The 23,574-nt window shown below is 35.9% G+C and overlaps 1 protein-coding gene and 1 long non-coding RNA gene across 2 annotated transcripts in view; one reads left to right on the forward strand and one right to left on the reverse strand.

Annotated features, from left to right (window-relative positions):
- Positions 1-23,574, forward strand: part of LOC115225670 — a 67,205-nt gene that overhangs the window by 42,972 nt on the left and 659 nt on the right. The window contains exons 2-4 of the mRNA XM_029796589.2: positions 19,344-19,489; positions 21,965-22,185; positions 22,647-22,849. Of these exons, the coding sequence (XP_029652449.2) occupies positions 19,344-19,489; positions 21,965-22,185; positions 22,647-22,849 (570 nt within the window). The remainder of the gene's footprint in view (positions 1-19,343; positions 19,490-21,964; positions 22,186-22,646; positions 22,850-23,574) is intronic.
- LOC118761225 lies at positions 3,152-12,382 on the reverse strand. The gene is made up of 3 exons (XR_004997225.1): positions 11,654-12,382; positions 3,962-3,966; positions 3,152-3,166 (listed from the first exon to the last, which is right to left on the reverse strand). It is a non-coding gene; the product is annotated as an uncharacterized LOC118761225 (long non-coding RNA).

Consider the following 23,574-nt stretch of genomic DNA (forward strand, 5'->3'; position numbering starts at 1 on the left):
GTGACGCTGCTGATAAATTCAATATTGGTAGTAATTAATCTTCCAGTGAAGGGTCCTGTCTGAAACCACACATCTCACTGCAAGCAAATTTGGAGCTGTTTGTGTTTATTTCTTGTCGACGCAAGCAAAAAAATTTTTAGTTTCTTTTTAATTTCTCTGAATTACATAGAAATGTTTAGAGGCAACAACCTCTCCAGATTTCTACGTTATTTCCTCAGCTGAGCTCGTCTATTTAATTCTTAAATAGCTAATAATGTGAGCTGCAGTTTGGAAGCTAACGGTGAATAAATTTTCGCTAAGAATTACAATTAAATTTTTTAATTTTTATACACGCGCGCGTTTACTGATATAATTGATAACATTGAATATCCGTCTCTTGCTCGTCTGTGCTCCTGACATTCATATCAAAAGTAATTAGCTACTGTGGTACTTTTTTGATTTCTTTGAATTTTGTGGAATTTTCTTTTCTTTTTAATTTCTCTGAATTACGTAGAAATGTTTAGAGGCAACGTTATTTCCTTTGCTGAGCTCGTCTATTTAATTCTTCTACACGTTTCAGTCATTTGACTGCGGTCGTGCTGGAACACCGCCTTGGAGAGTCTAGTCGAATAAATCGACCCCAGGACTTGTTCTTTGTGCTTATTCTGTCGGTCACTTTTGCCGAACCGCTAAGTTATGGGGACGTAAACACACCAGCACTGGTTAAGCTGTGATGTTGGAACACACACACACATATATATCTCTGACAGTTTCTATCTACAAAAAGCTTGGTCGGCACTTGCCCAAGGTGCCGCACAATAGGACTGAACCCGGAACCATGTGGTTAGGAAGCAAGCGTTTTACCACACAGCCACGGCTGCGCCTATGTATAAATTATTTACAAGTCCATATATCTATTTTGCATTTTTTAAAAATACTTAATGATAAAGAGGAACATGTATTTTATTCAGTGAATTTTTTTTTTTTATCATGGGTTTCTACAAGTGCTTCGCAATTATACCTGATCGTTGTAAATTCAGTCTCAAGTACTTTATATGTGGTGATATATGGCCTCGTAAATTTTGATGAGGGCTGGTCTGTTATCAAAGGTGTTCCAGCTACGACCGATTATCTTATCCTTGCTCACACATATCTAGGATTACATATCTGGTAGAGTAGAATTTAGGACAAATTTAGCTGCTATTTCTAAGTAGGTTGAGCAACTATCTAGAGACTTCCTTGTTGGCTCATAGATAGATTCTTTACACTGTAGGAAGAGAAGGGAAATGTGAATGTGTGACATTCCTACCTTTCCTGTAAACAGCGTTTATTTGCAGCGTGAGTAGAAGCTGTTAGTGAAACGGTGTCGAGGTGCCTGTGATCTTTCCGGGAGCTTCTTGTTTTGTGAGTTTCACCATGTGATTTCATATTGAGTTCCAACTTTGATAATGGGAAAGAATTAGTGGAAAACAAATAAATTTGATTCTATCAACCATAGAGGAATAAGAGGTGAAATCGAGCTGTGAACATGTTGGGTTGGAGGGGTGAAAATACTGAAAGACCTGTATTATTTTTGGTACTTTATGTATTCTATGGCAACGGAGAGTATGCGATAGAAATACTGGACTAGGTTAGTTTATAAAAGTCCTGTCAAATCTCACCAGAACTGTCATTCTCAGGCCTTTAGAAGTGTTGTCCTTCTCCGGTCAAACAGCTCTAAATCTTCCAGATGTCTGTATGTCTCCGCCTTTTTGACGTCCTCGCCACGCATTGGGCCAGTTGTTTAGACCAAGGTCAAACTTGAACAGACACATGGAGACCACTCCACTCGTAACCATATCTTCTAGAATCGTATGATCCTCACTTTATACACTGTTCTTTTTAGAAGACTGTAGGGTGTGACTTGAGGAAGATTTGTCTGCTATTTCTAACAGGTTGCTTCACAACGTAGAGAATTTAATTGACGTGAATAAATATTAGCTATATAACTAAGGTGAAGTCGCCCGAGTTACTCTCTCTCTCTCTCTCTGCACAAAAACGTTTTAGTGCGCGTGGCTGAACGATTTAAATCAGGTCTGCTTGTGTTGGGTTTCACCTGGAGCTAACAACTCACTCATACTTTCGCGTCCACCCCGCCCCCTCTGTTTTGTATATCTCCTTCATTTACTATCTCTCTCTATCTCCCTTCACTCCTTCACTCGAGTGAACCTGACTAACAAGTGACACTGGAAAACTAAAGTCTGTGCTTGAGCAGCTGCTATTTTTGTTTTAAGAGCATTGAACTAGTTCCGCTATAAAATAACTTTTAAAGCAAGCATTCGTTTTAACGACTCCATATTAAATGTTCCAGTTATTTATGCATGTTGAGTTTAATATCAACTAACGTAGATCTGCCTTTAGGAAATCTTTCGAATTTGTAGGTGTGAATGAATAGAAGTAGCGGGAGTAAGGTTAAATTAGCATCTTGTGTCTTGTAAGTTAAGGCTGTAGATGACCGAGTATATATCATTATGTTGTTATTGATATTTAATACAAGACAGCGAATTGGCGGCAGAATCGCGAGCGCGTCGGACAAAATGATTAGCATTTGTTCAAATGTTGCCGAGGTCGACTTTGCCGTTCATCCTTTCGAGGTCAGTCAAGCACCGGGGTCGATGCAATCGACCACTCCACCCTTCAAAATTGTTGGTCTTGTGCCAAACTTGGGATATTTAATGTGATCGACTTGAAAAAGGATGACGGACAAATTTGAACTGGGCATCGAACCGAGCGGGACTAAGTGTCCAAAGTGTTTCAGTGTGTCATCAACCTACACGAGAGCATCTACTTGTATGTGCCATTAAGCTTGCTAGAAATACCAACCAACACTTCCTGAAATTACATCCCGTTAATGTAGTCCGACGTGTAATAACGTGCCTGAAAACAAAATTGGATGGTCGTGGCTGGCTGGCTGGGATGATTTTCTTTAACCATTGCTCTGATCGCAAAAGCATGTACAGGAAAATGTTTTAATAACTACACAACTGTTTTCTCTCTCTCTTAAAAGTCCCTAACTGAAAGCTCAGAACTCAACTCCATTTTATTTATCTTCATCTTTCATCTGTTTCAGTCATTCAACTGCAGCCATACCTTGAAGAATCTTTAGTCGAACGGATCGACTCCAATACTTTCTTTCTCCTTCTTTTAGCTTGGTACTTATTCTACCGATCTGTTTTTCTGTACCATTACTGGGACGTAAGCAAACCAGTAGTCAAGCGGGGATGGAGCAAGCACATACACACACACACTTCTTTCAATTTCGGTCTACCAAATCTACTCACAAGGCCAGTAGAAGACACTTGGCCAAGATGCCACGCAGTGGGACTAAACTCGAAACCAAGTTTTTGGGAAGCAAACTTCTTATCACACGGCCACGCCTAACTTATTTTACGGTGGCTATGTGGTTCCGGGTTCAGTCCCACCGCGTGGCACCTTGGACAAGTGTCTTCTACTATAGCCTCGGGCCGACCAAAGCCTTGTGAGTGGATTTGGTAGACGGAAACTGAAAGAAGCCCGCCGTATATATATATGTGTGTGTGTCTGTCTGTCCCCCCCCCCCGACCGTCGCTTGACAACCGATATTGGTGTGTCTACACCCCCGTAACTTAGCGGTTCGGCAAAGACACCCATAGAATAAGTAGTGGGCTTACAAAGAATAAGTCCTGGAGTCGATTTGTTCGACTAAAGGTGGTGCTCCAGCATGGCCGCAGTCAAATGACTGAAACGAATAAAAGAATAACTGTTTATTTATTTATTTTGCTTTGGCAAAAATTAGTCCATAAAAATTTGCGACCACGGGATTAAAGCCCACACTCTCTCAAATAAGTGCCCGGAAATGTTGGTTTTCTTTCACTCATCAGTCAATTTATTGAAATTGGTGATCAGGTGTAATTTCGAAGGAAACTTGTCTGCTATTTTAAGCAAGTCGAGCTACCGTGTTGACATTCCCTCATTTCCTCGCCGCAAGTAGTGGTGGTGATAGTAGCGGTAGGTTTATGAAGCAGTCGCAGTTGTAAAATCTAGCACCCCTTGTATGCTTGGTCCATGACGTCCCCGTTTGGCTACCATTGTAACATTAATCACTTCATCTTTATATGGGGCTGATGTAGGTTCGCACCTGACCTTGAAAAATGCATTTTTCTGAAAAAGTTTGTGATTCTTAGGTTTTACATGTCGGAGATTGCGAATATGCCAAAAACAACAAAAAAAAAAAATTTCCCCCCCAAAATTTTTAACTCCCCACACACACAACCTACCCCCTACATCCCCAATTTTAAATGTATTGTTGTATATTAAAGAATGTATGTAACGCGGAAAAACACCTAGTGCACTTTACATACCTGCTTTAATGAAATATTCACACATATATAACAAATACATTTAATTTTTTTAAATTTTTTTTTTGCAAATTCGTAATCTCTGATACCTAGGAATCCGAATACATTTTATTTTTCAAGGTCAGGTGCGAAAATCTCCTTAGCCCCTTGGGTGCTTAATGCTCGTTACATACATTGTTGTCCGGAAATTTAGATATCAAGGCTTGTTTGTGACCCGTTTCAAAATGCTTTTGGCGGCTGTAGTTAGCAGGTGGTGCATATAAATAGAATCTTTTTATTAAAGAGAGCGAGTGAATTGCCTTTGTTGAATTAAGACTAGTTTTCGTAGGGTGGACTACATTTTCCATTATAGCGTTACAATCAACTCGTAGGCAGTGAATGAGCAGAATTGTCAGAGCCTTTCTGCGGTAGTCATTCGCTCGGTTGTCTGCGCTCCGAGTTCAGATCCAGCTGAGGCCAACTTCGCCTTCCAGCCTTTGGAAGTCGATAAACAAATCAATTACTAGTCCGGTATTGGAGTTGATTCTTTTCTCTCCTCAAATACCTCTATAATTCAAGAGTGCAGTCGTGTCACGCTAATTCAACATGTGGATTTACATGAGTACATACTTACATTCTTCTGTATGTCACTGGGCCATTTATACATTAATTTCACAGGCATAAATTCAATTAGCCGAACAGTGTTGAAGCCAATAGCTTAGTCCTGATATCATTTAATAGTGATAGTGAAATGCTTGTGATTTTTCTTTTTAGAAAATAGCATTCGAAATTTAGCGGAGGATTTTGTGTAAAGCCAATCATCATTAGCACCGACCTCCTCTCCCCACTCTCAAGCTAACAGAGAATTTCGCGCGCGTGCGCACACACGCTACATGGAAAATATCGCGGTGTATGAGATTAGGAAACGACCACCTTGGATATAAAAAAAAATATCAGCATATGTTATTTAGCATCAGGTGAACCCAGATTGAGAAGGCCTGTGATTTTCATAGTTGTGACTACACGTTTTTGTGTGTATCATGAACTACATTGTCCAATGTAGCAGTCTTTTTAAAAAAAAATTTTTTAAGGTTTGTGGGACATTTGGCTGCTATTTCGAGTAACTTGGGCGACCACATAGAAGCTCCCACGTTGGCTCAAAGTAATATTATGTATAACTAGTTGTGGTGGGGAGAGTATTGTCAAAGGAACTTCGATATTAAAATCTTTTGGAATTGTTTTTTGTAGAAATATCATGTCGCGGTTGTATAGTTCAGAAGTTCGCTGCCCCACCATATGATTTTGGGTTCGTTCATACTTTGTGACACTGGTCGACCAAAGATTTGTGAGTGAAAATCGGTGGACGGAAATGTATGGATGTCTGTGAGAAATGTCTTGGGTGGCGTGAAAGCCTCTCAGAAATATCGTTCTTGTTCTTAGACTGAAACTTGTACTCGGTTTATCGTTTCCACCTGCTACTTGAGTATATTTAGCGGAGTCTGTTCTGTAGTAAACATTCGAAATAGGTCTCCGATCTATAAATTCCTTGCGCTAAAAAGGGTTCTGTTTTTCCTACTCCCAAGTCATTTAAAAAGAAAAAATTGTGAAAATGCAAGATAAATATTAGTACTCCTTTCTTTCTTTCTGTTTTCCATATCTAAATAAGCCTTCGGGAAAGTTTGCATTCTTACTGTTGAAACAGGTATTTGGTGTGGAAATTTTTTTTTCAACCTGTTATAATGTTTCTTGCTCAATACAGATATCAGAGAAGAATTATTAAAGATTTTCATTGTCAATAACGACAAAGTGAAATCAGCTCCATAAGTTGGGTGATAGTGACACTATTTGAAATACTTTTATAATTTTAGGACATGTCAGCGTGCCGAATGCCATTGGTACGAAAAATTAATTAAACATTCCTTAATTTTACAGTGTTTTTGTTAATATTAGTGATGAAAATGTACGTAACTTCTCAAGGGTGGTTGAGAGCTAGCTGAATGGTTCCAGCGCTGGGTAAAATGCATAGTGGCATTTCGTCCGAGTTTTGAGTTCAAATTCCGCTGAGGTCGACTTTGCCTTTTATCCATTCGGGATCGATGGTATCGATTAACCCCCTCCCTCAAAACTTTCAGTCCCTGTACATGTTGTAGAAAGGATAACTTATATTAACTAGTAACTAGACTGAGCTAGGCTTCTTGGCTAGCAGTAAGATGTTAAAACTGTCAAGATCCCGTCTTAGGTTGAATCTTGTTAAAACACCCGCTTCAACATCGTTTATATTTGATAAATAAACTTCCATGAAGAACTTTGATAGAGAAGTTGCTTAACTAGGTTTATCGAATGGTAGAAACAGCAAAATACTGGACTAACTACTACATAACATAGTAATTAATTGATTAGCCTGTTCAATTTATTGCATATGCTATTTTTGCCGTTGCGTCCATCCCTTTGTAATCGATAAAGTAAATCCATATATTAGGTGGATCTAATCGATTACACAACACCGCTTCTCATTGTCCTGTGTCATAAACTATTTATTATTATTATTATTATTATTATTATTATTAAGGCGGTGAGCTGGCAGAAACGTTAGCACGCCGGGCGAAATGCGTAGCCGTATTTCGTTTGCCGTTACGTTCTGAGTTCAAATTCCGCCGAGGTCGACTTTGCCTTTCATCCTTTCGGGGTCGAAAAATTAAGTACCAGTTACGCACTGGGTCGATGTAATCGACTTAATCCGTTTGTCTGTCCTTGTTTGTCCTCTCTGTGTTTAGCCCCTTGTGGGTTGTAAAGATATAAGTATTTCTCCCGTCGCCATGTTCTGAGTTCAAATTCCACCGATGTCGACTTTGCCTTTCATCCTTTCGGGGTTGATAAATTAAGCACCAGTGAAACACCGTAATCGAGTAATCCCCCCCCCAAATTTCAGGCCTTGTGCCTAAAGTAGAAAGGATTATTATTATTATTATTATTAGTAGTAGTAGTAGTAGTTTTAGCTTGTCCCTTTCTCAGAATTGCTGGCCTTGTGCCAAAATTAGAAAGAATTATTGATATTATTTAGCGGCGAGCTGGCAGAATCATTAACTCACCGGACAAAATGCTTAGCGGCATTTTTTTCCGGCTTTATTCTAAGTTCAAATGCCGCCGATGTCAGCTCTGCTTTCCATTCTTTCGAGACATCTGAGCACTGGGGTGATATAATCGACCATCCCCCTCCAAGTTCCAGACATTGTAGTAGTAGTAGTGGATTAAAAAGTCATTAGAGCGTCGGAAAATGCCTTGTGGTACTTCCGGTTCTTTACGTTCTAAGTTTAAATCCCTCTAAGATGAACTTTATTTTTTTGTGGGGTCGATTCTTTCGACTAACCCCTCTTTCAAAATTGAAATAAGTAACATTTGTTACTATTAGATAACTGCCAGAAAACTCTGCCCTGGAAGTGCTGCCGGAGGGCATTACCAGCTCGAGATGATAAATCTCTTCGGGCCCGTCCGATATACGCGCGAAGTGACGAAACTGCTCTGCACGCGCACATTGTGTCAGAGCGTTACTTTTGTCTATCAGCTGCTGTTGCAAGTGGGACAGATCTATCAACTAGGCCGAGTTCATCGTGAAGATTGCCGAGAAGGACGGTCAGTTTGCTCTTTTTTGACCGAGAAGGGCGGTCAGTTTGCTCTTTTTTGGCCGAGAAGGACGGTAAGTTTTCTCTTTTTTGGCCGAGAAGGACGGTCAATTTTCTCTGTCTGGTAGCTATGGCGAAATAGGTTGTGGGATAAACTGAGTTAAAAGGACTGAAGACAAATTTTTCTCTTGAACCAAACTTTTCCAAGTTTCATTTAGAAAAAAAAAAGTAAAAGTGGAAAGTTAAATGCGGCTTACCCCACTCATATCCCGAGTAAATCTTGAAAAAGTGAGTGAGAGTAGCGAAGATGGTGCGCGTGAACGGGCCTGCTCTGAGCATTTGGCTATAGGCTGGAGAACGACAGCTAGGAAAGGGCACCTATCCTCGAGATCAAGGTAATCCAGGTTGTGGGGCGTTTTTGAGTACCTTTTTTAGATTTATATCTCATGGTATTTCTTCCGGCTCTTTATGTTCTAAGTTCAAATTCCACAGAGGTCAATTTTGCCTGTATCCCTCCGCAATCGATAAAATTAAGTACCACTCCATATTTGGATGTGATTTAATCGACTAACTACTCCTCTGGCCTTTTGCCGATGTTAGAAATAATTATTACTCTATGAGCGATCTCGGACGCTCCCAACATACGTTTCAGATCACGCATTTAGCTGTTTTGCATTCATTTTAAGGACACTTGAAGCTGTAAGTACGAGAAAAGTTGAGAGTTCCTTCGTGAATTAATTTTACAAATCTGTTTCAGTTCCTGCTCGAGAAAGGAAAGTGTACAGAAGTCAATTTTATTCCCCCTTCTCCTGTTAATTGAGTGTTCAGTAAATGTATTTTACACTAGAATGTACTTCAAAGTAGTAGATGAAATAGAAGCTTCGTGATGAGTTTCAACGTGATACTGAAAAAACAAAAATCTCACACCCTAGTTTCCAATTCTTGTTGTTGGTTCATCCTAGGCCAGCTTCGATTGAGGAGACTCTACGATCAAAGTTGTTCAAAACCTGGCCTTCGAATCCTTTGTTTTGGTGGTGATATCCTTTTTTAAACAGTATGCGTGAGACATGATTCAATGTGTTCCCTTTCACTTGTAAGACAGCTGGGGTGTGTTTCAAGAGAGACTTAGCTGTTGTTTCTAGTGTGTGTGTATGGGGGAAGGACCACGTACAGATTCCTCGTTATTTCGACTTTGTAATGCGACATAGTTGTATTACCACTTGTGTATTAAAATTGGTAAAAATGGACCTCCTCCCCCACCCACAAAATGTGTGAGATTTTTAGATAATGTAAGAAATTCTAATTTAAGCTCAAACCATGGTCATATTGTGCAATTTTTTTGTTTTTGTATAGTTGAAAATGACATTTCTTCGTTGACAACAATAATTAACTTTATTTCTTTTGCTGTTCTTTCTTTTTCGCACACTTTCCTTGCTGGTCTTTATTTGTTAAGTTTTACGAGAAAAAAGCCCATTTAGTTAGGTTAATCAACGGCACAGAATAATTAATGTCACTAAGTGAAATTTGAATTCTCATCTCTTTACATGCAGCAATTTCTAATCTTCAAGGATCCTTAGATTCCATAAGCTATTGTTTACATAAAATCACTTAATACCTTATGCAAGAATTACAGCGTTATTATTAATAAGGTAAATTGTTTCCTCAGATATGTGTGTATTAGTAAACTACACCCACGAGTTATAAACTATAAACTGTCTACACTAAAATTTCATATTTTATACATATCCTTATTTCTGAAAAGCATAACATTCGATCACATGTGGTGACAAGCAGAATAATACTGACGAAGACGTATTTTATTTTCAAAGATACTTGGGGGTTAGTGTATTTCCCCCAGCTAATGACTTTCTGTCTTAAATAGATGAGAGATTGTATTAGGGATTATGTAAACCAACTAATCATATTTTCTGTGAAATATTCATGATTATCTCTAAAAAAAATTCGTCCCAACCCTCTTTTTTCCCCTATAACGGTGGTCATCATCTGACGCGTTGAAATCCTACGTTTTATAAAATGTGATCATTTCTGCTTTGATGCATAACTTTATAGATCTTCATAACATTGCTTCATTATATTAAAGATTTTGATTATGCTGTCAGTTTTGTTACATAGCTGAAAGTATTAAAAGCCTAACACTCGAACACATTTCAGGACAATCAGAACAGTAAGTAGACGCGCGTGCGAAGGCTTACCATTTATAGTATAACATATACTGAATCTTGAGAATAAGTCATTATATATCCAGGGTCCCAGTCTCTTTAAACTATAATAAATACCTATCCACTTTTGCTATTACGACTTAGGTACCACCACACACTCACTGTTCACATAGTAAATTTAGGTTTAGACAGGGATATGACGCGAGTAATTGCGTGAGTTTGTATCCGATTTGTGCACATTCTAGTGTCGAAAGGGACAAATTTGCTCATCGGACATGACACCAGGACGTATGGTAAATTTCCCTCTGCGCGCGCGCGCGCCCTGTCGCAGACTACCCCAGCAAAATAATGTGAATTCAATGACAGTATAACAGATTATAGAGAAAAAGGACGAGTGGCAGTTTATAACAGTGTGAGACTATCTATAACAATTTGATAATTTAATCTGTTTATAACGTATTCGATAAGTTAAATGATGACATGCTACTTACGACTAGAAATATAATAAATATGAATACTTCTTTAGCAGGAATCTGTGGTGATAAACCAGTCACTTACAACTTAATTATAAAGTATTTGATCACCACCATACATAAATTCTAGCTCAGCCTATGAAAACGCTGTGGTGCGTTATATACACCAGGACGCTGAACGTGCATGTTTTCATCGCTATAATAGCTGTTTCAATAAGTACAGAAATGTTTTCTTAATAGGTTAAAGAAATAAAGATAAAGAAATCCTATACTAAATTTATTTACGTGCATTTAATAATATTTACAATTCATTTTAAAAAAGAAAACTGTCGTACAGAGTTTACGACATAAAAATTGGATTATCTAGTGCTTTCTTCATAACTAAGCTACGAAGAGTTTTAAAGAAACAATTCAATATAGCATTATTGAATTAAACAAAATACTTAGCTTCGTTATAACCATCTCATGAAAGTGGGTGTCGTGGGATCATGTTAGACGACCAGCGAACACCGATTTATTTCCCCCAAAATCGGGGTTTTTATAACTGCTGATATCTGAATTCTAAGAACCGTATTTCGCGAAAGAATTCTCTTTGACGAAAGTTAGAATTCAAATATGGACAGTAATCTTAACCGATGGAAAAACTAATAATTACACACATTCGGTCCAACATGACAATGACGTCATATCACCACCGATAGAAGTTTAAGGCTTGCTTCAACAGCATTTCAAATTTGACAGAACTTCTCTTGGTTTCTTTCCATTTGTCTAAGAATGTTTTCACTTTACATCATTGCCGGGTACATCAGTTGAAAAAATATAACTTGTAAATAATAATAAAAAAAACCATCTTTCGTTTTGAGTAAACATGCGTTTACTGTTATACTGATGAAGAAGTCTAATGAAAACCAAAACATACGTCTAGCTGTTTGCCTTACATTACAAGCAAGCATTAATTTTTTCTTTGTAAGCATAAAAGTTGACATTTTGGTGAAATTGATTCGTGAATTCTTTAAATTATATTATTCTCCTCTTAGAGTTCTTACTTAATTATTGGTAGGTTGTCTTTAAGGAAGCTATACATCAGTTTCTTGCTCGACGCCTTTTCTGGAAGGAAGAAATAAACACTCGTAATGTTTACAAAGTTTTACGAATTTAAGACGCTCAGAAATCGAGCGAGCGGGTGGTGGTGGCTAAGAAGAACACATTCCTAGTGGTATAATTTTCATTTATTCTTGTAATTGCACTAAGAAATGAATGCGGAATTTCCATTTTACCCAGTATACTGCAAAATTTTTAACGCTTTCACTAATCTAAAAGTTTTCGCTTTTGTTGATGGGTATGAATTTTCAACGTTTGACGGGCGCGGATGAATTTTTATTTTAGACGCCGTGCTGCGGCCAGTTTTGTTTGTCATTAGAAATTTTTCTGGTGTAATTTAAGAGGGATTTTTTTTTTAATTCGTTGTTTATTTTTATTGCTTTGTTGTGCATTTTTTGTTATTGTTTACTTCACGATAGACTTTCCTGCGGTTGCTTTTAACCTACTTGAAATCGGAGCCAAAATCTATAATATGATCGAGCCTTCCTGTTTTAACAAAATTCTAAATGTTCTGATACATCTACTCACCCCCATCATGGACAATACAAAAATGACTCCCTGTATACATATATCACAAAATTATATTCATACTTGCGCCCTTGTGACGAGCAAGCCGACCGCATCACGACGTCTAAGAAAATTCTTCCGCCGTCACCACACAAAGTAATAGTGAATATTAGCTACGTTTTGATAAAGTAAAAGGATGCGCGTTTTAATCATGGATTGCTCTCTCTCTCTCTCTCTCTCTCACACACACACATACACACACACACACACACACACACACACACACATATATATATATATATGGAAAGCGGACGTTAAACGATGATGAACGATGATACATCAATCCTGTATCTTTAGTTTGTTGTGGTGACTTTTTCAGATTTTATGAAAATAACTACGCTATTCTATCGTCTCTGAAATTCAACTGCGAGAGAACTGTTCCGGAAAGTTTTTTTTTAGCACAAAATATTTCAGCGATATCAATTTTGAGGGCTCATCTTTTCTGGATTTCTTTGTTTTAATATACATTTATTATTCAAAGAGGTCGCTGGCCTTGTGCGCCTAAATTTAGAAACCCTTTTTATTTACATTTTTTTCCTCCATCTAATTTTTACATTCGAAGCTCAGTTTCCACCGAAGTTGACTTCACTTTTTGGAAAGACTTTCCTCCCCCAGCCCCATTTTCTTACAAATTTTTTTTATTTTTTATTTTTTTGCCAAAAAACCCCGTTTTCGGATACGGAGGTTCCAGAAAATTGCCAAAAATCGGCATTGTAAAATTCCCCCCACTAAAAAATTCGTAAATTTTGACTTTGTTCCCCAACACTAACCCTAAAAACTCCAACCCTAACCCTAAAACCCTGACCCTAACTGTAACTACAGGAAAAAAAAAAAAAATTTTTTTTACTTTTACAAAAACTTTTGGAAATTTTGGTTTCAGAATCATAATCTCCGTATTTTTCTGCATATTTAAAAGAACAATCTGAAAAAATGTAAAAAACGAAGGAAGTGGGGGTGATAATTTAAAAATGCCAATTTTTGCCAATTGGTATTCCCCGTTGCAGAAAAGTGGGGGAGGTTGTGTTGAAAAAAAAAATGTAAAAAAAAAGGGTGGTTTTTGGGAGGTGGACAGGAGGTCTTGCCCACCTCTTTTCCTCAGGGCTTGATAAAATGTAATCGGCTTGCCCCCTCTCCACAAAATTTCATGCCTTGTGCCTATAACACAAAGGATTATTATTATTATTATTATTAAGGTGGTGAGCTGACAGAATTGTTAGCACGCCAGGCAAAATGCTTAGCAGCATTTCGTCCGTTCTTACGTTCTGAATTCAAATTCTGCTGAGGTTGACATTACCTTTCATCCTTTTGGGTTCGATAAATTAAGTACCAGTGAAACACTGGAGTCAATATAATCAACTAGCCCCGCTCCCCCATAATTCAGGTCTTGCACCTTTAGTAAAAAGGATTATTATTATGTTGAGTGGTGGATTGGTAGAATCACAAGAACTTTAGGAAAATGTTTTTACAGTAGCTATTTGGCTTTTATATTCTGAGATTAAATCCCACTGAAGTCAGCTTTGCCTTTCATCCTACTATTGGTCTATAAAAAAATTTTTTTAAATACCAGTCAAAAACTAGGGTCAATTTAATCGACTTATTCCCTCTCTGAAAACTTCTGTTAAAAATATTTTTAAAGGAAATTAGAAGTTGTTGCATGTTTGAAATAAATGGGACTAGAGTGTCCTGAGCACTATTACTTCTTATCGAATATATGTGAGGGGTTTTCATACACTCTCAGAGTGGTTGGCATTAGGAAGAGCATCCAACTGTAGAAATCATGCCAAATCCAACTGGAGCTTGGTGCAGCCTCTCAGCTTACCAGCCCTAGTCAAACCGTCCAACCCATGCCAGCATGGACAGCAGATGCTAAATGATGATGATGATACTGTTTGATTAAAAAAGATTACCTGAAAAAATTTAATTTGATACTTAGATAAACTCCTATCTGATAGCCCCTCTTTTTTTTTTTTCCTGTCAAAATAGTGCTTATCAACCAAAGATGCATGGTGTAAAATGTGAATTTTATTTATATTTCTGCGATTTGGTTGTGTTATTGATATGGGGAAGCTGATGTTTGTTACTGGGTATTAAAGGAAATGCAATTTGATGAAGGACCTTTAATAGATCTTGTTAAATAGAGATCTGTATAAAGTTGAAAGAGTAACATTTCATATTGGAATTATGAAATCATGTCTATTGAAATAACAAATATTTTAAATTCTGAATGAACCTAATGACCGATCTTTCAAATTATTGCTAAATATTTTTTCATTTTTTTTTTAATGAATTAATCATGGGAGGAGGGGCAGACCCCATGAGCGAATTCTACTAAAAGCACTTGAAGATCAGGTTGTATATTAGGTTCAGTACCCCTAAATTTGAAAATTCAAGATGTTATTGAGAGAGCTATGTTGATATACAGTAAAATTTAAAACAGATATTTGTTCACATATTTTGGAGAAAAGTCAAACATCCCTAAAAATTTTGGGTTTCAGATAATCTGATACTTATAGAAGGCTCAAGTCAGTAATACATAATTCATTGCCATTGACTTGTTGAAATCTATAATTTAGTGAAGACATTGATTTGGTATGGAAGAATTTCAGTTCATTCACAGCATCATGTAATTTTATGTTAATTTTTTTGCTTTTTTTTATGAATTTCGCTATACCTGGTTAATTAATAGAAAATATTAATTATAAGCCATGAGACATTGTTTTTATATTTGGCCTTTTATACTTCTATACAGTAAATAAAGCTAAGCTATGGCTATTGTCTGCCTTTATAATTAATTTTAATAATCAATTTGTTTTCTATTTTCTCTTCCCTGTATTTTATAGTTGTGTGTTTGTGTGTAGTAACTTCGTGGTGTATTTGTTGTATATGTGTTGTAGGAGGGATACTGTGTGTGAGTGTGTAGGATGCTGTATTGGTTTGTGCTTTTGCGTCCAATTTTACTCTCTTTTTCTGTATAAGGACAAGAGTCCAAAATACTAGACTTCTTCCTCACAGCATACAGCATATTCCACTGAACTATTTTAGTAATTTTTGGTTGCACAAAACCTATCTTGTTTCTACTGTTTTGCTTTATTGTGTTCTTTCATCATTAGCAACAACACTGTTACCATCATTGTTTTAAATGTTTAGGTTGAATGCTGTATTTCAACTCTTTGTGCACTCTATTCCAGTGGTTTCTAATCTGTGAGCTCATTAGTCTATGTTTAATATTGATTTTAAATTTTGGTTCAAAGCCAGCAATTTCTGGGGAGGGGATAAGTCAGTGACACCAACACCAGTGTTCCTCGGGTATTTATTTTCCTTGACCCCCAAAAGGATGAAAGACAAAGTGGACCTCGGCAGAATTTGAGCTCAGAACGTAAAGACAGACGAAATACCACTAAGCATTTTGCCCACCGTGCTACCAATTCTGCCAGTTCACCACCTTAGGCTGTCAGTAGATAACAGAAGTTATCAATATTTCAAATGGTCTTTTTTGTTTGCCTACTCAAACACTTCAGTTTATCTATAATATAGTAAAAGTTTAATTCTTAATGCTAACTGCTCAACTACAGTGATGCGTTAATAAGAATAGTGCAATATTTACAGTAGGGCTTAAATTTATTATAGTATAAGGTTTATTATGCCTGTGGTACAACTTGCATCTTGATGTACTCTACAGTTTATATTTATGCAACAAAACCTCCATAAACTAGAAACCAGTACACAAATATAATCCTTTCTAGAATTAAAATACCAGTGAAGGATAATCCTGCAATATGGTATATAATATATATATATATATAAGAAAGAAAGAAAGATACCACAAACCAAGAACTTCTAAAACAAGTTTAAACCCACAAGAACTAGAATTTCAATTAACAACTTTTGTTTTAGATGCTGTACTGCAGCCGGTTTTGTTTGTCATTAGAAATATTAAATACAAATGGTTCACAATTAACTACACACACCAAATGTATACATCCCATCTTCAGCTGTCCATTTGATATTGTGTTTTCAACACCTAGGCAGTGCCATTCAATCCAGCAGTATCTGTTAAAAACATAAAAATGCTGGCTGGGAATTAATAGACAAGAAGCAGGGGCCAAAAATTAGTGCAATATGTCTATATTTTCACCTGCTTATTGTTACAGTACACAAACATCAAATCTCAGGCAGGGTTGGTGTCATCCAAGATAAACCTGATGTACTGATTATAAGTGTTTTCTTTACTTTGGTCAGATGAGTGTCATATGTTTATGTATAAATTTCTTTTAGCTGTTGTCATTTTTGTCTTCAAATATTTGTATGAAGTCTAGAATTGCAGTTACATGTGAGATACATGCTATAAAATGTTGATAACTGATGGTAATTATTGTGTTTTATATATTCTTGTGATGGTAGAATTCTATTTCTATAAATGTAAAACTGGAGTTGATATGGAATTAAGCTTAGTGTGCTGATGATTCAAATGAATGTGATAGTGTTCTTAAAAGGTGAACTTGGATATGATTGTTGGAACACTGAAAAAGGATGCCTTGTAGCCTTTTCAGGCATCCAAGACTAAAGAATGGGGATGATAGCATATGATTAAATTAGCCCTTTTCTGACTATATTTCTAACTTTGTTTTAATTTTGAAAATATCAGAATGGATTTAGCAAAATAACTTTTCCATTTATTGACATGAACATAAACTCATCATAAAATCATGATGAAAGCTTGTAATTTGAATTTGAGTACTTTATTATGGTTTGTGACAGGTTAGTAGTTCCCATGACTTGGGTGATTATAAAAGATAGTTTCACTGGACTGAAGTGGTTAATGAAAGATACTTTCATTGAGCTGGAGATATAGATAGATAGGATTGGATGAAATGTTTGATATGAAATCAAAAGTGAGAATCAAGTGAATTTATGTATAAAAATAGGTATCTGGTATGCAGTAGAGCAGAAGCTCATTGATTACTATTTGGTGAGTCAGAAACTCAGTATACTGTATTACTGTGTAATGAGCTAAGGTGACAAGCTGACAGAATTGTTAGCATGCCAGACAAAATGTTTTGTGGAATTTCATCTGTCTTTGCATTCTGAGTTATAATTTCACCAAGGTGAAATTATAACTTCATCCTTTCAGGGTTGATGAAATAAGTACCAGTTGAACATTGAGGTCAATGTAATCGATGATCTCCTCCCAAAACTTCAGGCCTTGTGCCTATATTAGAAAGGATTATTATGTATGGGACTGGCATCTTCATATATTGTTGATCCACTATTGTTCCACTTGTTCTTAAAGGCTGATTTGTAACCTTCATCTCACATCAATTGAGAAAGTTCAATATTTCAGACATCCCCCATGTTGTGGAAGCATTGCAGTTCTGAAACTTTGCTTTAGCATAGAGTTGCATAAATAATACGAAACCTATTTCCTATTGAGTTCCATGTTACATAGCCCAGTAGACTAGAAATAGTTTATTGGAAAATGGGGATGTATGCAGGTTTGACAATTTACATTTGAAATCTCTCATTATATGGTAAAAAAGATCTCTGATGGAAACTAAAATATTGGTTGAAAAAGAAAGCAATTCATAATGTCTTAACGTAGCATTGACTCCTGATAGATATTGGAAGAAGCTTATTAATTTTGCAGTAAAAAAGCAGGTTAAAGACAATAAGATATAAGGACATCAGCAGTGAGAATCCGTTTGACCAAATGGGTCTTTTCAAAATATCTGCTACATTTTTCCAACAAAATATTTGTATTTTCTTTTTGCCATTCTGTCTGGGAAGAAATTGCAACAAAGTTTGTAAGGTTTCTGTTGGGTATGTGTGGGAGATTTGTATGATTTAAAAAATTTTAAGATTTCATATAGTAGCTTGGGTTTCTACTATATGGATAGTTTAGCCAATGAGGGACTCTACATAATTGCATGACTTGCTAAAAATGGTCACCAAATCTTCCTCAAATTACATCCCTCCATCTTGAAAAAGGAAGGGCACATTCAGTAGTGTAATGCCTTTAATCACTGGCTCTGTTCAATCAAGGCTGTCTGGGTTAGATAACAACAACAGTGTTGCAGTTCTTATAATGAAAGAATGTGAATAAAATATTTGATGCAAGGTTTAGAGAAAGTAATATAGTATAAGTGGAGAGAAATAAAGAGGAGTGGACAAGATTTGGGTTTAGTGTCTGTGTAAATGATGAAATGCGACTTTAAGAACAATTAAACAATAATAGATTAACATCTGAGGATTTTCTACAAAGGACAGTTTGTAAATTTAGTTAGGACGGACACCAGTATTCAAAGAAAGAGTAGTGCCATTAGATATAGAAATAGTAGTTAACAGTAAAGTATAAAGTGTATTTAGAACCTTATACTATCAAATCTATTCAGGTCTAAAACACTGAAGAGAAAGCAAAGTATTCTTTACATCTAGCCATGACAGCATTAAGATGACACTTCTAGCAGTGACCATGAAGATGCCTAGTTTTAAGAGATCTAGACTGAAAGAGACTAGAATTCTTAGAAACTGTAAGCTCTGAACTGTGATGTAAAACAAATGTTTGTAACATTTAAATGTTGTTACCTTGAAGTATTAGGTCATATTTGGAAATCTTGTAAAGAAGTGGGTGTTTGGTAAGAAAAAAAATGTTGATGTTTGCAGAGGACAGTTTGTAGGATTTAAAAACAAACTATGGACTGTAATGTAGTTAGTAAAGGAATGTTTGGGTTTTGTGAAAAAGAGAGATAGTTTGATAAATGACTAATACTTTGGAAGATATTTGAGATGGGCAGTTAGAAAGACTATTGATGTCACCACTAGCAAATGTTTAGCATGGAGTTTTGTTGGTGCAGTAAGTTTGGTTTCATTGTAATTTTTTCTGAGACTGGAGCCCATTTGTGTATTACATACAAGATGCTTTAAGAGGATGTTTTGTTTTGAAACTTACATTGGTCATTAATGATCAAGGTGCTGTAATTCAAGATATATTTATCATATAAGCTTTTGTTTGCTTTGTTATTTTACTTTTTTATTAATAATCTGTATAACTTTTTTTAACATTTTTCACAGATCTTACAAAAGTTTCTAGACAAACACAACGACAGCTATGAAGAGTATGTTTTCTCCCTGTGTATTTTCCTCTGCCACTATGCTGCCAGCTATGGAGAGCTGGCAGTTTATGATTCCAAAGAGAAAATTTGTCAGCAATTATTTAGGTAAATATTTTACATTTAAGTCTTCTTAATTCTTTTATTCTGTTTTGCTATTACCAGTGTAACATTGTTTCAACTGCAGTAACCACTGTTTAGTCATAAGTAAATTTAACTCAAAGATACTAAGGTATTATTTTGTCATTCTTGATAACATAAATTTTTCAAAGACCAGAATTTTTTAAGTAGTCTGACAACCAAGAAAGGAATAAGGGGTGTGCTGATCTCTAACTGTGGAGGGAACCTGTGATAGAGGTAGACCTAAGAAGACATGGGAAGAGGTGGTGAAGCATGATCTTCGAACTTTGGGCTTCATAGAGGCAATGACTGGTGACCAAGACCTTTGGTGATGTGCTGTGTTTGAGAAGACCCATCAAGTCAAGTGAAATTGTTGTCATGGCTGATGCTGGTGTCACATAACTGGCATATAAAAAGCACTTTTCGAGCATTGGGCCTCGCAGAGGCAAAGTGGTTGATGCCAGTGGCATGTGAAAAGCTCCTTTCAAGTGTTGGGCTTCACGAATGCAGTGACTGATACCATTGGCATTATCTTGTGCTTGAAAAGCCAAGTAAAATCACAGTCATGGCAGATACCGGTGTCACACAAATGATACCTATGCCAGTGGCATGTAAAAGCACCCATTACATCCTCGGAGTGGTTGGTGTTAGGAAGGGCATCCAGCTGTAGAAACATTGCCAAATCAGACTGGAGTCTGGTGCAGCCTTCCATCTTGCCAACCCTGGTCAATGATGATATTGTGTATACCAAAATTTAATATCATGAGTGTTGGTGTACTTGCAATATTTGACTGGCATTTGTTTTTAGCAACACTAGAAAGATGAAAGGCAAAAATTAAATCCCATTAAGCATTTTATCTTCCACTCTACTGATTCTACTTTCTACCACTTTTTGAAAATGGTAGAATAAAATGTTCAGGATTGCTAATATTCAGTTCAAGCTTACACCAAGGTACAGAACAAAAGTGGGCAGTTTTGTTGAAAGTGTTTAGCAAAAACAACTCAAGTAAACATCTTTAGGCCAACAAATACAAATAAACTATTGAATGAGGTGAGCCTGAGCTTTCAGTTCATTTAGCTATATGCTAAACAGTGCAATGAAGCTTAGTAATATATTCTTTATTTCATCTGTGGCATTTGGCACAGTCAAACAGTGTTAGCAATCAACAGACATCATGGACTATTTAGAAGATTTCTTGAAAATAGTTAGATTCTGTTAAGCAGATTAATTAATTGTTGAATAGGGGACTGTGATATCCTGTGACCTGAATTTAAAACTGTAAAATGGGTGCATTTTAGCTGTCTGTCTGCACCTGTTTGTTGGTATTGGAATGAACAGTATATATAGAACTCAATACATGAGCTTCTGTGTGTGTGTGTGTGTATATATATATATATATATATATATATATATATATATATATATATATATTTATAAATTGGCAAAAAGTTAGAAATGTAACTTGAAGACCAAGGGTTTTGTGCATGGTACTTTTCAAACTGGCCAGTTTGATAAGTGCCATGCACAAAATTCTTGGCCCTCTAGTCACTCTTGTAACCTTCTACTAGTTAAAATAGATGTGCACATACACACATATGCACACAAGGCTGGTGATTCACTATCATTATTTACACACACACACACACACTCTCTCTCTCTCTCTCTCTCTCTCTCTCTCTCTCTCTCTCTCTCTCTCTCTCTCTCTCTCTCTCTCAAAGACATGATGCATGAATCAGTAGTGTAATGTTTATGGTTGTGGAAATATGTTGTAAGAAGGTGTATTTATTATGTATGCATATAAGCCTAGCAGAGGTATCCTGGAAAAATGACTGCACTTATTTTGGATATGTCTGATGCAAGTATATGGTACAAGGGGAAGATAACTGCAATACTCAGGATGTTAGTTGTAAATGGATGGTGTAATAAAGTGTTGCAGCAAAACAGATCCCAATTAAAACTGCTAGGCCTTACAGAGGATAATAAGAGGTGATTGGAGATATACTGTTTCATATACCCACCTCAATTTGTTTATATTTCTTTGTAGATAGTAACAGAGCCAAGTAATAAAATTTGCACAATGTTCCAGATTTGCCCCTCACTGCTTTGGAAAGAGTTAGTTGTTTTGTGGAGGTTTTTCTTTCTTTTTTTTTTTTTTTTACCCTAATCTGAGGTCAACCCATATTTTGTGAATAAAATTTGAAAGATAGGAAACTATAGAAACCCAGTAAATTGACTATACCTGTAATCAAATGGTCCAGCCTTGTTAAACAGTATCATGATGATTCTGCTTAAACATTAAGATGTAGAAGTGTCTGTAAAATATTCAGCCTCTTTAACACCCATCTCATTGAATAAGTTTCCAATTTAATCAAGAGAACTGCTGATTCACTGGATTATAGTATAAGAGGCTGAATATTTCCAAACTGTATTCCTAAACTCATTTAGCTTCTCCTTTATTTCAGACTATGTATTAAAGCAGTATTGGATGTCAAGTGGAGAGAATTATCTAATGAAAATACATGTCGGCAGAAGTTCCGAGAAACTGTGGATGCTGTCCACACACAACTGGAGCGGTTCAATTATGGTAAATTCCAGCTGATTAAGAAACTGATGGAGACCCACTGGGATCATCCAACTCTTAGCAGGATCATGGCTGGTGCTGATGATCTTGAAGAAAGTGAAGGTAAATTTATGTATCAATCAGTCATCTCAGAAGTTGTTGCCATATTTTGTACCATTTGATAAACTGTCTTTTTCATTCACATTTTAGAATTTGCATTCCAATTTAAATTTTGGATATGCAATCAATATTTTTGTAAAATGATTTTAAATCTCTTTAAACACAAAATAAATTAAAATCGCAAAAGAAATTCAAAAACTATTTTTTTATGCAATATAACTTTACAATTTCAGAAATTGTATATAAATTAAGACTTTTTGTCCAACATTAAACTTAAACTTTTTATCAATTCAAAAAATATTAGATATTGTTTTGTATAAAATTTGCTTTTAATATATTAAAAAAAACTTGATTTAAATTTCAATAAGAATTATCTCTATTGGAATGTCTGGACAACATTTTAATTATAAAAATATTCCAAAGTTAAATGCCATTGGGTCTCATAATTTTTTCCTTTTCCTTAGTAATGGAATACTTTGCTGAAGAAGACCCCATGGTGCTAAAAGTCCGAGTTGAGATGCTGTTAGATGAAAATTGTGAAGAATTTGCCATGAATCTTTGTAGATGGTGTTTTCTTCATCCTGAACTTGCTGACAATGTACAGTTGCGTGAGACTCAACTTTTAATGCTTTACCGTTCTGCAAATGTAGAAAAACTACAAGAGGATGTAAGCTGAAAAATATATTTGTTGTTTAACTTTTCTGTATATTTATTATTGATGATGATGAATTAGTAAAATTGTCATAGTTTATGAATGAATCCTTTGTAATTGGAAAATTGTGAAAACTCTCTCAAAATCTCTGACATCTGTCAGTTTTGTTTTATATTGGCATTAGTTAAATACATAAAGCCATCATTATTAGTTTAGTTTCAATGACTTTTTCTAGAAAACTGGAAGAAATTTTATATCTCTGAGCATTATATTGGTGAAACTAGGCCAGAAGTCAGTGGTTAACTAGTACATGTGATCAATAAGCAATTAGAAATGTAAATTATCTTCATGTTTTTTTCTGTTAGGTTTACAGTATTGTTAATTTTCTGCAATATTTAAGGAAAGCACATTACTTTAATGAGGTACTTGTTTTCAATTTGCAGTCATATTTATTCCACTTTGACAATATTCATTATTTTCAAATATCTATTCCATCTTAGTTTCAAATATCAAACTTTTGAGAAAAATAAAATCTATCAAAGACACCAAATGAGTTTATCTTTACTACCACTGAAAAACATATTCAGTCAGTATAATACTCTCTCTCACACACAGAATAATAGGGTCCCCAAACTCTAAAGGCCTCTCATGAGAAAGTGTGAAAAGCTGTATTAAACATTTATTAAATTTGAAAAAAATTGAAAAGGCATAAAAAAATACCAGCAAAGACAAGGAATTTG

This window comes from Octopus sinensis, linkage group LG2, assembly GCF_006345805.1.
Source record: "Octopus sinensis linkage group LG2, ASM634580v1, whole genome shotgun sequence".
NCBI classification, from domain to species: Eukaryota; Metazoa; Mollusca; class Cephalopoda; order Octopoda; family Octopodidae; genus Octopus; species Octopus sinensis.